Consider the following 16,747-nt stretch of genomic DNA (forward strand, 5'->3'; position numbering starts at 1 on the left):
ACACACACACACACACACATATATATGTATATAAATATATAGGTTTCATCTGGAGTCCCCTTTTCTCCTTTTTCTGTTATATGTTTTTTTCTGTGGAGATCTTTTTGTAGTTCTTACCAAACATCACTCAAAAGCAGTTATTAATCATTTATAATAATCAGTGAATAGAAATTTGAAGATGATTACGTTTCTACATAAACTGATGTTATCCATTTAATCATCTTAAGTGCTTTTCAGCACTGCATGACAAGGAAAGGAACAAGGAAAAGGAAGTTTTTTTAGAGGCTGTTTCCAGTGCTGAGCTGCACAACATCTTACTCAGACTGTATCAGTCTTTTCTCAAAAATAACATTTACTGATTTAGACACCAACAGTGATGTAATCTTGTTTGTAACTTTTTGTTTCTTATTGTTTTTATGATGACATGTTATGACATTATTGTTCTGTTAAAACTCAACTTTCACACTGATGAATGTTTTTGTATCTAGTTCTTTTGACCTCATTCTGAACTGTTGTAAAGGTGTGCTTTGCTGTCACTACAAATTGTTGACTTTATTTAAGGGTGACTATGTCGTTCACAGCTGAGTACACCACAACAGAGATTCCAATAAATCCTGCATTAGTAGCGTCACCTGGTGGTTTAAGTTTTGAAATGCACCCACACGTTCAATGTTGGCATGTAGGAGGCAGTGTGTCCATATCAATGAGATGGACTCGGATTCCTTCATGCAGCTGCAGCCTTGAAACCCTGGGTTACTTGCTTGTGTGTGTGTGTGTGTGTTTGTGTGTGTGTGTGTCTGTACGTGCCTGTACGTGCATGTGTGCGCTTTATCTAGCTGCCATATCCATCCTCCTGTAATAAGCAGAAAGAGCAGCTGTGGAGTCTTCCCTCCCCTTCCACAACCCACCCTGGCATACAGAGCAGAGGTTAGTAGGGTTACTTTGTCCTTGAAAGCTTTGGATGCTCTGAAGGACAGCATTTCTAGAGACAACTCAATTTAGTCTGTGTTTTTTTCCTTTTGTTACTACTCCTAATAACCTCACATTCACCATACAAAATCTACTCTGACGCAGTCTACTAGTATGCAGAGAGGATACAATAAACAAATTTATAAATGACATGGAAAACCATCAAAACAGTATATTTTGTAGACAAACAGATTTTTTTTTAAAAGTGGCAGTGACACTTAATACTTCCATTTACAAAAGATAAACGTAATTACATTACTAAGGCAATTACACGTCCATTTTAGGATGAACTGAAGGGTAGGAGGGATATGGAGGCATGGAGAGCAACAGCAGACAGAGTGTATGTGGAGATTATTAATCAGTAGGTCCCTGCGGTGTGCTTCTTAATGAATATCATTCCATTATAACATTGAATGCTAAATTAATGTTAATTTCTTGATGTGCATATTATATGCCAACATCCTGACTGTCAAACCTTTGTAAAACTGTTTCAAAGTACTTCAGTTTATTTAATTATCCCGAGACACCAGATGGATGGCATTTGTTACACAAGACAATGCATGAAAGTAAAATCACTTTACTCACTTTCCTTAACTCTTTCTACTTTTACTTGTGATCTCAATTGCTATTATGCAGTTAACTCCACCCATCTGGCGTTCCAATCAAGTTCAAACAAAACGTAAGGAATTATCTTGGACAGCTTTTTAAACGAGATTTGGTCAAAGCATCTTCAATTATTCTGTAGCTATCTTTACTTGGATGTCTGTACACACTGTACATGCAGTAGTGTTTACCCATGGGTCACACATGGTTTAGGAAGGACACTTGTGACCTGTGTTGTTGTAGGTCAGAGGTCAAGTCAAGTCTAGTCAATTTATTTGTAGAACACATTTAAAACCAACCTAGGTTCAACAAAGTGCTGTACAAAGTTATAAAAACAAAGGAAGACAATACAAATAAAGACACAATGCACATCATACAAACAGCACACTTCTATATAAATTTCCCCAAACTAAATCATATGCCAAATAATAAAAATGTGTTTTAAGACAAGACTTAAAGATCTCGGTAGTAGAGGAGACCCTGAAATGAATGGGAAGTTTGTTCCAGAGTCTCGGGGCAACAACGGAGTAGACACAAAGGGTGATCTCAGAATCAGAATCAGAATCAATAAAGTATTTCTGATTCTGATTCTGATTCTGAGATCACCCTTTGTTTTCATCCAAGACAGTGGAATAGATAAAAGGAACGGATTAAATATATAAAGGGGCCAATCCACGTAATGCCTTAAAAACAAGTAACATTACCTTAAAATCAATTCTATATATGATCGATAACCAGTGAAGAGAAGCCAATATCAGGAAGATATGATCCCTCCTTTTGGTAACAGTCTACCTTCTAGCAGCCGCATTCAGGACAAGCTGCAGATATGATAAAGATAGCAAATCCCAGAGTACAAGGAATTGCAGTAGTCAATACAAGACAAAATAAGAGCATGAATAAAAGTTTCCAAGTCCTTATGACAGAGGAAGCATTTTAGTTCAGCAATAGTCCTGAGATGAAAAAAGCTACATTTGACAACAGAAAAATATATTTTCTCAAATTGTAATGGTGGGTCAAAAATGAAACTTGGATTTCTGGCAAAAGGGTGCACACTTAAGGCTAAAGTTCCCACATTTTTCAAAAGTGCATCAAGTGAATTTGGGAGGCCAAACAAAATGACTTCCATCTTACTCTCATTAAGTTGGAGAAAGTTGTTAGCCATCCAGCACTTAATGTCTTTCAGGCAATGAAAAAGTGACTTTAAAGAGTTGGTATCACCTGTTTTTAGAGGCAGGTACAACTGTGTCTCATCAGCATAACAGTGATCAGATATGTTATGTTTGTGAAGAATGGAGCCCAAGAATTAATTAATTAGAATTGAACCTTGAGGTACACTGCATGTAAAAGAGGAGGAAATATTTCCAATTTCAACAGAAAAGGTTCTATTTTTTAAATAAGAATTGAACCACTGTAGAATAACTGGCTGGATTCCTACCTTATGCTGAAGGTGATCCAACGAGTTGACATGATCACCAGTGTCAAATACAGCACTAAGATCCATCAAGAGTAAAATAGCACAATTCTCTTCGTCAAGGAACAGCAACAAATCATTTAGCACTTTAAGAAGTGCTGTTTCTGCGCTATGGTGTACTCTGAAACCAGACTGAAAATTGGCCAAGACATTATTTTCACTTAAAAATGAAGAGAGCTGAGCAAGACCAATCTTCTCCAAAATCTTTGACATAAACAATATTTTAGAAATAGGTCTAAAGCTGTTACAATCCATAGGGTCAAGGTTGGGTTTTTTAATTAGAGGCTGAACCACATCATGTTTAAAGCTAGATGGGACTGTGCCATTCATAAGAGAGATATTTATTACAGAAAAGAGGCTGGGACCAACAGTATCAAATACCTCTTTCAAAAGACGAGAGGGGACAATATCTGAGGATGAATAGGTAGGTTTCATGTGTGATACAATATCCATCAATGCTGACAGGACTACAGGCACAAAACAATTCAGAGAAGCAGGGCATAGGATTGATTTAGAAGGGTCATCAGTAGATCTGATAGTGTCAACCTTGATAAAAAAGCTCACAAATTGTTCTGTGATTTCAAACGTAGCATCAGGGAGTGCAATAGCATGATTTAGCGCAGTATGTATTGCACTGTATACAATTTTAGGGCTATGTGCATTTTTGGCTATGATATCAGAAAAATGCTTTGCTTTAGATTCTTTGACAATGCGTTGGTAGGATACCTGGTGATCTCTTAGGAGACAGATGTGATCTCTCAGGAGAGAGATCACCAGAATTGTATATATTTGCCTAAGAGAAAAAGGATGTCTGTGGGGAGAGAAATATATTAACATCCTGCAAAAAGTCTGTAGCTGTGGATTTTTGAATGACAGTCAGCACTCTTGTTTCCCATCTAGACTTAATGTATTGGCCAAGGAGTACAGCGTCACATGGCTGGTCTTTGGAGAGGTCCAGGAACACTCTGTCCGGTAAATCTGTGCCCAGGTTTTAAACAGGCCAAAGCGAGCTGTAAAGAGAAAGAAATCCCGCCTGAAAGTGCGGGTGAAGAAGGCGTACAAGAAGGGGTTGGAGCAGGAGTTGATGGGGTAAAAGAGGACCAGTAGTATTTTAGCGTCTGAGACGGTGATGAGAGGTTGCTTGAGGGCAGCTGACACAGCAAAGAAGGAGATGGGAGCAATGCAGACAAAGTCAGTGAAGATGAGGATAGCCATGCGTTTGGCGACGCAGGTGTCGGCGTGCGCCGGCGCTGATGAGGGGTTGCGGACGGTCCGGTAGATGCTGAGATAACAGCCGCACACACAGAAAAAGGCCAGGATGTTGAGGAGGACGAGAGACACCACATAGACCTGAGACACCAGATCATCCACGTCCATAGGGAGGCAGATACTCACCTGCACCACAAAGAAACACAGACACTTAAATCAAAATCACAGAGTGTAAAAGGGCCTTAAATGTACTTCATTTCCATGAGGTAACCTGGGATACAAAAAGCTTAAGTTCTGGACCAGTTAAACCTCAGGTAAAAGCCTCTCACAAATGTGGCTACACAAACAGACTCTTACTCTATCCGGATATACTATTAAATACACATGAACAAAGATACTAAACCACCTTATGGTCAGCAAATGAAGGTAATATACAGAAAAAAAAGAGAAAAAAGAAAAAAGAAGCATCTGTGAAGCCATTAAATAAGCTGCGCTACAAAATGCTATTATATGAAGAGAAAAAAAGTTACAAACGACAAGTATTTTTCAATTTTTTTGTTGTTTTTGTTTTACAGTTAACAAGTAACTTTCATTAAAAACATTGATTTTATATTGATATTTGTTGACATCACCTCGGGGATCTAGAAATTGGTTATGACCATTTTTTAAATTTTTTCTGGTCTTCTATGAACCAAACAATTAATCGATTAATTGAGAAATCAATTGGCAGATGAATCACTAATAAAAATGACCCTATGTGTACTGAATGTTATCTTAGACATACAAAACATTACATTGCATCTGTAGTTTTGCATATTTGGTAGCATGCATATGCACGTCTATGTCAATATGACGACAAATATGTGATATTTTATATGCATATACTGTATAAAATAACACATTTCACTGGAAGTGTATTTTTATATAACAGTACGAGACAAATAACAAATTGATTGATTGATTGATTGATTGATCGATCGATTGATTGATTGATTGATTGAATGAATGAGTTCATGCACCATTTTGCATCCACAATTGCATCAACCTGAGCAAATTTTAAAAAGAAACATGCAGTGAATTGTTGTCACAACGAGTTGAATGGAGAGTCTTATTCAAAGCGCTCACCTTTTCGTAGCTGCTGACCCCGACTGTGGGCAGCAAAGCGGCAATAGACGAGAAGATCCAGCCTGCTGTCATGACAATACATGCATGTCTCAGGCGAAGTTTACGGTCGAGCCGCAGGGCATTTGTGATTGTGTGCCAGCGCTCCAGTGTGATTGCTGTTAATGTGAACACTGACAGCTCACTGGCAAACACCTGTAATTTAAACAAACATGGACATTTATAAGTGTTGTCACATGCTGTCACATGTGTGCAATGGACTGAATGGATGCATACACACCGTGAAGAAGCCTGCCACACTACAGCCCAGGCCCGTCTGCCAGTATATGGCGTAACTGCAGTACTGGCTACGAGTGAGCATGTCCACAGATGCTATGATTACCAGGTAGATGCCCATGCAGAGGTCAGAAAAGGCCAAGTGGCACATCAGGAAACGAGGAACAGTCAGTTTGCAGCGGCTGCCTGACAACGCAATAGTGAAAAAAATGACAACAAAAAATCTTGGTAAGTATAAACAGTCGACTGGTCGATATTCTATCGCGTAAGAGAAGAAAGCCTAGTTTAGCTGTAATGTGAAACAACGTTTTGGGAAGAAAAAAATGGAAGTATAAAAATAAGCCTATAAGCAAAGACAAAAACAAGGAATTGTAAAAATGAAGAAACTTTGAAAAGTCGGTAGAATGGAAAAAAACAACAAATGAAGGAAAGCAGACTGTACATAAGAAGTAAGGAGGTAACAAATGAGGGAAAGTAGGACAGGATATAAGTTTATGATTGTCCCATTTCATACCTAACAAGACAAGAAGTACTGCTGTGTTCCCCAGCAGCGCAAGGATAGAGATGATCCAGATGAGGACCCGTAGGGGGACCGAGGGCATGATGTCCTCACAGGGGTTGAAGGCATCTTGGGCTGGGCTGCAGGTGATGGAGGTGGAGTTGGAGCAGTAGTCTTTGTGGAATTGAAGGTTATACTGAGCCTCGGGGTGAGAGCACAGGGTGTGCCAACTCGATCTACATACAAAAAGTGTAAGAATGTAAACAAAATCTACAAGGTGCTTTCATAGATTTCAATACTCTTCCCACTAATACAGCATTCACTTCATTGACACAAGGTTTGTCTATGAGTTCATGACAACAAAACCTTAAGATCAAGGCCATGTGGCCAATACTACAGTATCAGTTAATGGTAATTAACTAATCAAAAGCATATTTTGATCTATTTCTTTAATAATAAGATGTTCAGAAACCTTTTGATGATAATGCATGTGTACCTGTTCCTGCTAATGTTTTGGAGGAGGCAACAGTGTGACGGATACGTCAGGTCGGCCTGGCGGAGTTTGGTGAAAAGCTCTAGAGGAGGAAGTTTTTTCAGATTGTGGGCGGCCTCTGCGATCAGCTCCTGGAGTCCACCGAGGATGTGGTCTGGCAGGGAGCTGAGGGCTGTGTGAGAAATGTCCCTGCAAAAACAATACAGACAAGTTGGTATCTAACAGATAAGTTACTGTCATTATAATTTAAGAATCCAAAAAAAGATATATTCCCTGTTTGCTAAATATAATAGGCATTTGACCAATAATCAGTTCATGAAAGCTGTTATTAAATTTTCTTAGGACAAAAAAACCCTCTGTTTTGTTTTGAATAAAACACTGAAACTCAAGTTTCCTGATAAGACAGTTCCCGGGACGCGTGATTGATTGAAGTGAGTGATTGATTGCTACTTCAATAGAAATGTTGACTGGGGAATAAACCTGCTCTCAGGTTATTTTTTACCTTAAATCTGGCATGTTTCTAAGTATTCTGAGCCTCCCCCCTAAATGACGATAAGGAGGGTGAATCATGTAGGCAGAGTTACTGTTGGATGTCATGCTTACAGTACCACCAACTCACTGGAACCCAAAAAGGCGTTGGGATTGATGTGAGTAAGCTGTGTGTTTCCTCTCAGATACCTAAAAGAGAGGAAGAGACAAATTAAATATGTGAGCTGACTTTTTTCTTTTTTTTGGTAAATATTCTGTTTGTTATCGTGTCTCTGCCTGTGACTCACAATCTGTGCATCTTTGTGCCATTAAAGGCGTCACTTGCCACCTCCTTGATGCCATTTCTGTTGAGCCGTCTGTCATTAGAAAGAGAAGCCAAATTACAGTCATGCGGCTCCAACACAAACAATTCTCAACAATGAACTTCTCTGAAATACCAAAGCTAATGTTTGTGTGTGCGTTTCTTTTGTTCTCAGTGACGAAAGCTGTGTGAGTACACAGAAAACACTAAATAAACTGTATTTATTATTATGTAAGACTTCCTCAGAGACTGAAGTTGTTGGCAGATTAGTTGGAGTAATTTGGCAGAATTGTCAATTTTTCTCACAGAGTTATATGAGAAGTATGTCTCCCAATATGACTTTAAGTAAAAGTAAAACTACAAAGTAAAAGTTGTCTATTAAGTTTAAGTCAAAGTAAAAACAGTATTATCAGCAAAAATACACAGGTTTTGACAGTAAAAGTAATTATATATTGTGATATTTGATTTTTTATTACTGATGCATCACAATAATCGATGCATTTTAATCTAGCAACTGTTTGAAAGGGAGCTCATTTGAGCTATTTTACATTCTGTCAGGTAAATTAATCTACAAAATTGCAACATATTTTATTAACCGATGCCTTGGCTTGTATGTAAAATATTCACTTGTAAAGTGGAGTGGAAATAGAGAATAGTAAAGTAAAGTAGCATGGAAAAAATAAAGAGACAAATTAGACAAGTAGAAGAAGACAGGGCTCAGTAAAGAGGGCAGAGAACATTTCAGGGAACATTCGTCATTGCGCATGTAATGCCCACTCGAAGCAGTGTGAGAGCGGTGCTCGTGTTTCTAAAAATGCAATGAGTTCCTTACATGATGATAGATTGAGTGCAGAGGCCTCTGAAGGCATTGGCGGGGACTCTTTTTATGTGGTTGTTATCTTGCAGGTCACTAAGCAGAACATAGATCAAAAACCCATGATTAACAACAAATACTGAAAAGTACATAAATAGTTAGAAAAACAGCAAATATAAGTACGCTGCAAAGTATCAAGAATACATGCTACAGTCCCTTTAAATCCACTTCCTTTTTGAAGTTAGTAGATGTCAGATGGGAGACAGTTTAAAAATGTATTTTTAAATGGTGGAGATGAGGGACAGATGGTTTGTATTTCTGATATTCTGGTCTGTGAGGACTACTCAGTGCGTAGGTTCAACTGTAGTATGTGTTGGATTTCTTCTGGGCTTTTAAATTCTGTGTGTTCAAGTGCATGTAGGAATAATGCTGTGTGGACATTTGTAGTTCATTTGTATATTGTGTTGAGACGTACACCAGAACGCCGTGCGCCTTGGAGTGGATCTTGGTGAAGTTTGGGAACATTCTGAGTCCGGTGTAGGAGATGAGCCTGTGATGTGCAGATTAACCACCAAATGTTATGACATTCACGCTGTGTCTGCCTCTGAACAACAGACACTCTATACAGTGAGTCATGTGATAAAATCAGACAATGTTGCATTCAATGAAATAACAAACTGTAGATAAAAATAAGCAAATGAAGAGATTCCAAGACAATTCAGAGAGAAGCTCAGGCGACAGAGAGATAAATCAGACAAACATTTAAACAGCTCCTTGTTCCAAATAACAGTCCTTTCTTTTTGTTGGCAACAATTTAGTATTTGATATTTTTGTAACAAATATATCAATGGTTGAAACGACGGATAAGTGATTTAATGGAAAACGAGGAGATGGGGTGCCCGGATAACTTGGTTGGTAGAGCGAGCGCCCATGTATGGAGGTATACTCCTCGACTCAGCGGGCCCAGGTCGTCCCCCCCCCACACACACACACACACTCACCCCCCCCTACCCTTTCATGTCTTCAGCTGTCCTGTCAAATAAATGCCTAAAATGCCCAAAAAATAATCTTAAAAAGAAAAGAGAATGAGGAGCTGTGAAGTGTAACTCTTGATTTATCTTCCAGGGAATCCAAGCTAATTAAAAAATGAGGGCTCTGGTCGGGTGGGGGCCTGTCAGAAGTTGGCCTGTCACCCATGACCCATTTTGGACTTAAAATAAGCTTAAAAAATCCAAACTAAAGAAGAAAATCATCCTCCCAGCCGTGCTCCCACTGACTACTCACAGATACTCTAGTTTCACGATGTTCTTGAAAGCATCTGGATGGATGTGTCTTAGGTGTTTTGACCTTCTTATGGTTCTGAAAGAAACACATATAGTAATGTACTCATGTATTCTGGCTCAACAGATGACAGAGACACCATTGCCATTATCCGGACGGTTATACTTACATCTCACGGAGTTCAGGGAGATCAGAGAAAGCAAAAGCTCCTATACTCTCCAATGCAACATTCCCATCAATGTAGCTAAAGGAAACACAAATGTGTAAAGAAGGATATAACATATCAGCTGTTAGGTCTTCATTCACTCTCCACCACCCTGCCAAGCCGACTGCTTAGCTGTCGGGGTCGCTCAGCTTTCTCAGAGTTTAAAGTTCTTCTTGTTCCTAAACAGACTAAACATTCAAGCACTTTGGATCAACTAGGTCACGAGCGGTGGCTTTTAGAAAACTGTATACTCACATTGCAATGAGCTGAGAGAGGCTGGCAAAGGCAAAAGCGCTGATGGTCTTCAGCATATCGTTCTCCAATATGGTGCTGAGGTTGGAGGAAGTTGAAGAAGAAGAAGAAGGTTAATGTAAGGGAAGTACATTTTTCTACAATTTATTTTCAACTTTATCGAAGCCTTATTTACAAACAATTACGGCATGTTACCCAACTAAAATACAAGAACAGGAGACATTTTTCATTTCACACTTATTAACTTATTATAGTACTTTTGAGAGGCTCACCAGACTCTAAAATACTATGCTAAGGCACTGGAAGACCAAGCTTTCCGTCATTAAACAAAATGGCATCTCAAAGGTTTTGACAAAGTCAAATAGGGCAAACAATTAAATTTCTCAAGGTCCACATTTATTGGAAGCACAACAACATGTCACAACATACCAGGGTTACATAATGAGGATAATTTGTGTTTTAACTCTGAGTGTGCAGTGGCACATTTTGAGCACGGACAAAGATATTTTGCACGTAAATGGATTATATTCTGTAGAGATATTATTATAAAGCTTATTTAATTCGAGCAAACAAACACCCCATCTGTTGCATGTTTGCTACTATACACACAAGCACACAAAATATAAGACAAATAAAGTTTCCACAAATTCCATCCAGTCATCCATTCCAATCACATATCATGTTTGCTATTATCCATATGCACACAATACATTTATTTAGCACAAATATAATTGCATATTTTTGATTTCCATTAGTTTCAGACATTCATGCACTTTGGACATAGAGGATACTTTAAATACTCAGCTTTATGCACTGTATTTAAAACTCAGCTAAACACAAAAGTGCATTAAATACCTTCTTTATTTTAATTTAGAGGAATAACACCAAATGTACAGAGAATTTTGTCGACTAGGCCTGATCACCTCTCCCCTGTTTGGATGATCCACATAATGAGTGTTTTGACCTCGTCAGTACATTATGTTCCACATCAAAGAATTAACATAAATGAAAGACACTTACAGTTTCCTGAGATGCTGCAGGCTGGTGAGGGCGCCCTGGGGAATCACTCTGATCTGCGTCTGCTTAACTTCCCTGGTGACACAAAAACAGCCACTCACATCAGCACTCAGCGGTACTCTTATCGCAGGAACTTAATCACTGAAGAGAAGCCCTTAAAAAAGTCATCAGTGGCCATTTTTTGTTCTGTGGCAGGGGTGGGGGGTCATTTCCACATTTTTAACTTTGTATTTGCATTGAATAACGAGGGAGGTCAGTGAGGCTATGACCAGTTACTCACTCATGTGTGGGGATTATCTTTTCATGCAATAAACACACGCTTCTGTGTACAGAATATCTATAGAAAGACCCCAAGCTTTATTTTGCATCTGGTGGTTGTAGCTCACATGTGGAATGGCTCTTCATTGCCGCATACTTGCAAATATCCCCACTGTTCCTGAGCCTTGACCTTCGAGCAGAACAGAACAGTGTCTCTTGGTAATGGACGCTACTTCTGCCACAAAGTACGTCCTCGTGTGTGCGTGCGTGTCGGCTATATCTGTGAGACAGAATATGTCTGTACTTTGTTCTACAGTATGTCTAAGTGCATGTTTGTGCTTCAGGAGATCCTAATCTTTACGCTGACCCCCACCCCCACCGTTCCATCCCCTCCTCACTCTGGCCTTGAGATTCCATTGAAACGTTTCAACGGCCCAAACAGCAGGTCAGTGTTTACTCCACAACAGGTCAGTGTTTACTTCGTGCCTCGTCCAGCTCTGTGTCAAAAACACTTTTAATCAAAGTCAAAGTATCTTTATTAATCTCCCCAAGGAGAAATTTGTTTTGGACACTGAGAGAAATTGCTGCAAGAGTACAACAGAGACACACAACAAGCACAAGGTTAAAACAATCAAAGGACAAATGTACATTGAACATGTGGGCTACTCAAAGAGCTATAGATATAGCAAATTACCATTTTCTATACTTGTGCAAAAAGTCATCCGTCTTACATTCTTCTCTTCTCCCATACATGCCTTACAAACACTTGTTCCTACAGCCAGCATCCATGCATTCAGTCCTAAATAAAGATTAATTTATCCATTCATAAATATCCATACATTCGTTATAAATATGCATTCATTCCTCCATTCATATCCATACACACTTTCAGTCACAGATATACACTAATTATTTCATAGTCATCAACACCTTTGGAGGCTAAAGTCACACTACATTATTTAATAAAAAATTGTGGTGTCAAAATCATCAGAAAAATGTGTTTGCGATTGGAGAAATCTACGTTCAACCCCCCTCTAGTCAAAACAACAACTCCGAAAGGTAAGCAAATATTTGGTACACGACTTGCCATATTATGCAGAAACATGCCGGATGAAAGTTTTTGTTGGGTGGATAGTAAGGAATCTTTTATCAGCCCAATTCATTCACATACTATTGTCAATGTTTTGCTCACATGTAATTTGTAATATATTAGGTTGTAACCATTAGATTCTGTCCATGTCAAACTCAAAGTAAATACTGGAAACAGCTATCAACGTTATTCTGTACAGACACAAGTGGTATCATGCTTCTCATCTAACTCTTAGCAAGAAAGCAAATAAGCCAACATGTTGAACTTTTACTTTAGAAATGAAAAGATTAATTCATAAGCAATAAAATGCACCCTTTCTAAATTCAATACACTCAGGGGTTTTGCTGCTACATCCTCACCTGGGCTAACCTGATGAGCCAGATAGTTTGCTACACAGAACCATAAGCTGTCATAGAAAACTGTTTGGACAAAGGCAGGCACCTGGCCCGTGGTTGGATGAACCATCAGTCTATCATGTCTGCCATTATTGTTTTGAACAAACAGTGAGTCCCTCACCTGACATTGATTGGTGAGGTGTAAGCTGGTAGTTCAGACACAAACACATTACTTGAAGCCTGACAAGATGGATTTTTGTTATCGTGAGAATTCAGCTGCCGTGCAGGGTAACACCTGGGCTATACGACCAGTAAATTAGTGTGGCCACTGGCTAATGTTAGGTAATAACATAATTGTGATACTGTTATTCTAACGTTTAACACTGATCCCATAGTTGCTGTTGTTGACAGTGGTTTGAGCATGCAGACAAAGCAATAAACAGCCCGCCACCAGTTTCACGCTATTCTGCTGATCGCCAGTTGGTCGCAGTAACGTACAAAGTAACTAACGGACAAAGGAACGGAAGCACCAACAAAAGATGCTGTTGAGTTGCATTATGGGAAGTATAGGATCCAGTGTTTTCATGGCCTTTGCTGATTTAATTTTAAAAATAAACCTGGCCCTTGGTTGGATGAACCATCTGTTATTATGTCTGCCATTGTTCCTCATCTGACGTCGATTGGTGAGGTGTAAGCTGGTACTTCAGACACAAACACATTACTGGGCGCCCGGATAGCTCAGTTGGTAGAGTGGCGCCCATATATAGAGGTTAGTCCTTAATGCAGATGGCCTGGGTTTGACTCCGACCTGCGGCCCTTTGCTGCATGTCATTCCCCACTCTCTTTCCCCTTTCATGTCTTCAGCTGTCCTATCAAACTAAATGCCCAAAAAAATAATCTTAAAAACACATTACTTTTGTAATGGCCGTCGCTGATTCAAATTTGTCCGTTCTTTATTAAATCTTTCTTGTAGAAGTCCTACAACTACAACTATTATTACTAAAAAAGAAAACGCACAAATGTACATGTTCACAAAAAAGCATCTAAATAATAGAATGAGTCAAAAGAAGAAAGAACCTGTTGACATAATGCTCCATAAAAACTTATGCTGTGGTTTTCTGTACAGCCAACAAGATGAGCACTGTAAGCAGCATTGGTGTTACATTAGCATTGCAGGAATTTCCAATGAATATCTCTGCAATGTGAAACACCTGTGCAGCAAGAAAGTAAAATGAAAACATCTACAATGGCTGTAGTATCTTCCTCCCAACATTGCTGCAGATATTTGTGTGCATCCACTTGTGTATGTATGTGTTTATCTGTAGGCTACTCACAGGCATTCGGTGTTGCGGGAGAGGTTGGAGGGAATCTCTGTGACCCTGAAGCCCAGCTGGTGGCAGAAGTGCAGGGTTCGTTTGGCCACGCCAGTCTCAACTCCAGGCTTAATATTCATCTCAGGGCCAGGCGCCGATGCTGCCGCCGTCTTCATCATCACAATCATTAACATGATCAGAATCATCACCATCATCATTGCGGTCTATGTCCACAGTCCAGGTTGTTGCATTTTAAGTTTTCACTTTTCAAGTCTCCTTGTTATTATTACTTTGTTTCTTCCCACTCGTTTTTTTGTCTCTATTTTCCGGTCTCTCTCGTTTCCACGTGGTGTTTTGTATGCATGCAGGCCTTCCAGAGCCCACACTCCAGATTTGACATAAATGGTTTTGTCCGTTTGTCCGTCTAGACACTCTTGGTTCACCGCCAGCTCCAAGGGAGAAGAAGTGAGAGGTGTTTTTATGCTTTCTGCCATGCAGTTGTGAATAATGGGGGCGTGTGAAAAGCTTTATGGGTGTATGAGGATGTAGGAGGTCCCTGCTGGGTTGTGTGTGCTTGTGCAAAAAGCATCACTGCAATTCACAGATCTTGATAGGATGTAGTGATGAAAACAATTCTTTTAACCTTTTACAAACTACATGCTTTAGTCTGTCCAAAGATTTCCACATGTTATTGGTTTACCATTGCATTTGCAGATAACAGGGATATGGCAAAGATAAACATGGATGGTGTACCCATAACTTAAGTCTCTGTAGTTGTTTAGGTGTTCTTGTAGCTGTCAAGCTTAGCTGAAAAATATTGACATATTGATTAAATCTCAAAGACATAATTAAGTGGGTACCACAGTTAGCCCTAAGAGTCATCTTACCAGATATTATAGTTTCTTATTCATATCTTTTTTATGGTAACATTGTGTGGGCCAATGCATTTGATCACAACTGTCAAGACACAATTTATTCTAGTTTCTGGCAGCCATCTACCTCATTGTTGTTTTTTTTAATTGAAAACGATTTTTATATGACATCAATAGGATCCGCATTTTTTACTTTGTGTATAAAGCAATCCATAAGATTAAAAGCTTGCCTTACATTTTCTGGAAATATTTTCAGTTAGATTCAGATTTTAATTCTCACTAGATTAGACAGTCAAACCACCTACATATTCCTATTGTTGAAACCAGACATTTCCAATGATCACAATATTAGTGGTGGGCGATACTGCAAAATTTGGTATCGATCCGATCCGAACCAAGACAATATAGGGTCCGTATGCCGATACGATGCCAATACGATACTTTTTACTAAAAAAATACTTTTGTGTAGGGGGAGCATTTCATTATTTCTGAGGTGAATGAATGATCAATTCTTAGGCAACATTTTTTTATTAATGTATTGAAGTGCACAAAATTATTAGTATTAGGCACTGTAGAATGAATACAGCGAGTAGCTGCTCCTCTGCGCGTTGTGTCAGTGAGTCACGTGACGACACAACAACGAATCACAGAGAGGAGCAGGAGGGGGAGGAGGAGCAATGTGGGCCAAGATGTGAAAGCGGCGTTTGCTCAGGAAGGTGGAAGACACAAGCAAGTATAGTGAACGTAGAGGAGAGATATCTAAATTAAAAATATCGATTCATTACAGTTGTATCGATCAAATACCCAATACCAGCGTTGGCATCGATACTATCGATATTTAGATCGATCCGCCCACCCCTACACAATATTTCTTTTTCAAACAATCCTTCACAACAAGACTAACCTCATTCATAACCTAAACGTTGATTCTTTTAGCTAAGTAACAAAAATAATCAACTGTTAATGCAAATTCCTTGTAAATATTAGGCTAACGGTACTTACTTGGCAATAAACCCTTTTCTGATTCTGATTTTTTTTTTTTTTTATGAAAAACTCAATACAAAATAAACTTAAAAACCAGAGAAGTGAAATCACTTACCTCACTGTTGAGCAAGGGAGTTTGTTTGACTTAACAATTTTTTTGTGGAGCCCTGAAACTGACAAAATGCAGTAAAAGGTTAATGCTGACAAGCTAACGCTAACAAAGAGGTGGCTAGCTAACAAGAAGCTTTGTAGTTTCGTTTGTTTGACATTATAAGACTTAGCTAGAATTACAGGCATCTAAATAAAAAATATTAAGGATGACACATTAAAATCCATTACTTATCTATCTAAATTGTGGTGTCTGTGAACGTGGCATTAAATTCGTTAGCGTTAGCTTAACCGGCACGATGCGAGCTGGACGGGAAACCTAGCTACGCATTAAAGTCCACAGTATCGAGCGATTTATTAGCATTGACCTGACCCTGAATAAGCTGCAGAGGCAATGGCGGCCAACTCCGTCTCTCTGCTGAGCAGTTACACTGCATTTCACACAATATTCTTAGATTTATTTACAGTGCATAATGACAAGTAAATGTGGATTATTTACAGTTTTGAAGTATATAATACAGATAGTAAGGAGTACATTATGTCTGGCCACTTGTCTTCCTCTTTAGCCTCAAAGTTAACAGACTAACAAAAAAAAGAATAATTAGGGGGAACACGCGAATTTGTTTTGTCTCCAGTCTCATATTTGTGTTGAAAGATGAGCACACTTTGATAGCAATGGACATAATATTCCTTTCCACTGCACTCCCCACATGTCAGCAGGGCAGCTTGCCTCTCCACACACACACACACACACACACACACACACACACACACACACACACACAC

At 39.0% G+C, this 16,747-nt stretch overlaps 1 protein-coding gene across 1 annotated transcript; it reads right to left on the reverse strand.

The window, feature by feature from the left end:
- Window positions 1-1,354: 1,354 nt before the first annotated feature.
- On the reverse strand, window positions 1,355-14,215 carry fshr (follicle stimulating hormone receptor). The gene is made up of 14 exons (XM_032502726.1): window positions 14,019-14,215; window positions 11,005-11,076; window positions 9,988-10,062; window positions 9,697-9,771; window positions 9,531-9,605; window positions 8,722-8,796; window positions 8,265-8,342; window positions 7,419-7,487; window positions 7,246-7,320; window positions 6,646-6,831; window positions 6,165-6,385; window positions 5,655-5,836; window positions 5,378-5,569; window positions 1,355-4,438 (listed from the first exon to the last, which is right to left on the reverse strand). The coding sequence occupies exons 1-14, from the start codon at window positions 14,213-14,215 to the stop codon at window positions 3,920-3,922; spliced, it is 2,091 nt and encodes a 696-aa protein (XP_032358617.1). The 3' UTR covers window positions 1,355-3,919.
- Window positions 14,216-16,747: the final 2,532 nt, after the last annotated feature.

Source organism: Etheostoma spectabile, chromosome 21 (genome assembly GCF_008692095.1).
Source record: "Etheostoma spectabile isolate EspeVRDwgs_2016 chromosome 21, UIUC_Espe_1.0, whole genome shotgun sequence".
In the NCBI taxonomy this organism is placed as follows: domain Eukaryota; kingdom Metazoa; phylum Chordata; class Actinopteri; order Perciformes; family Percidae; genus Etheostoma; species Etheostoma spectabile.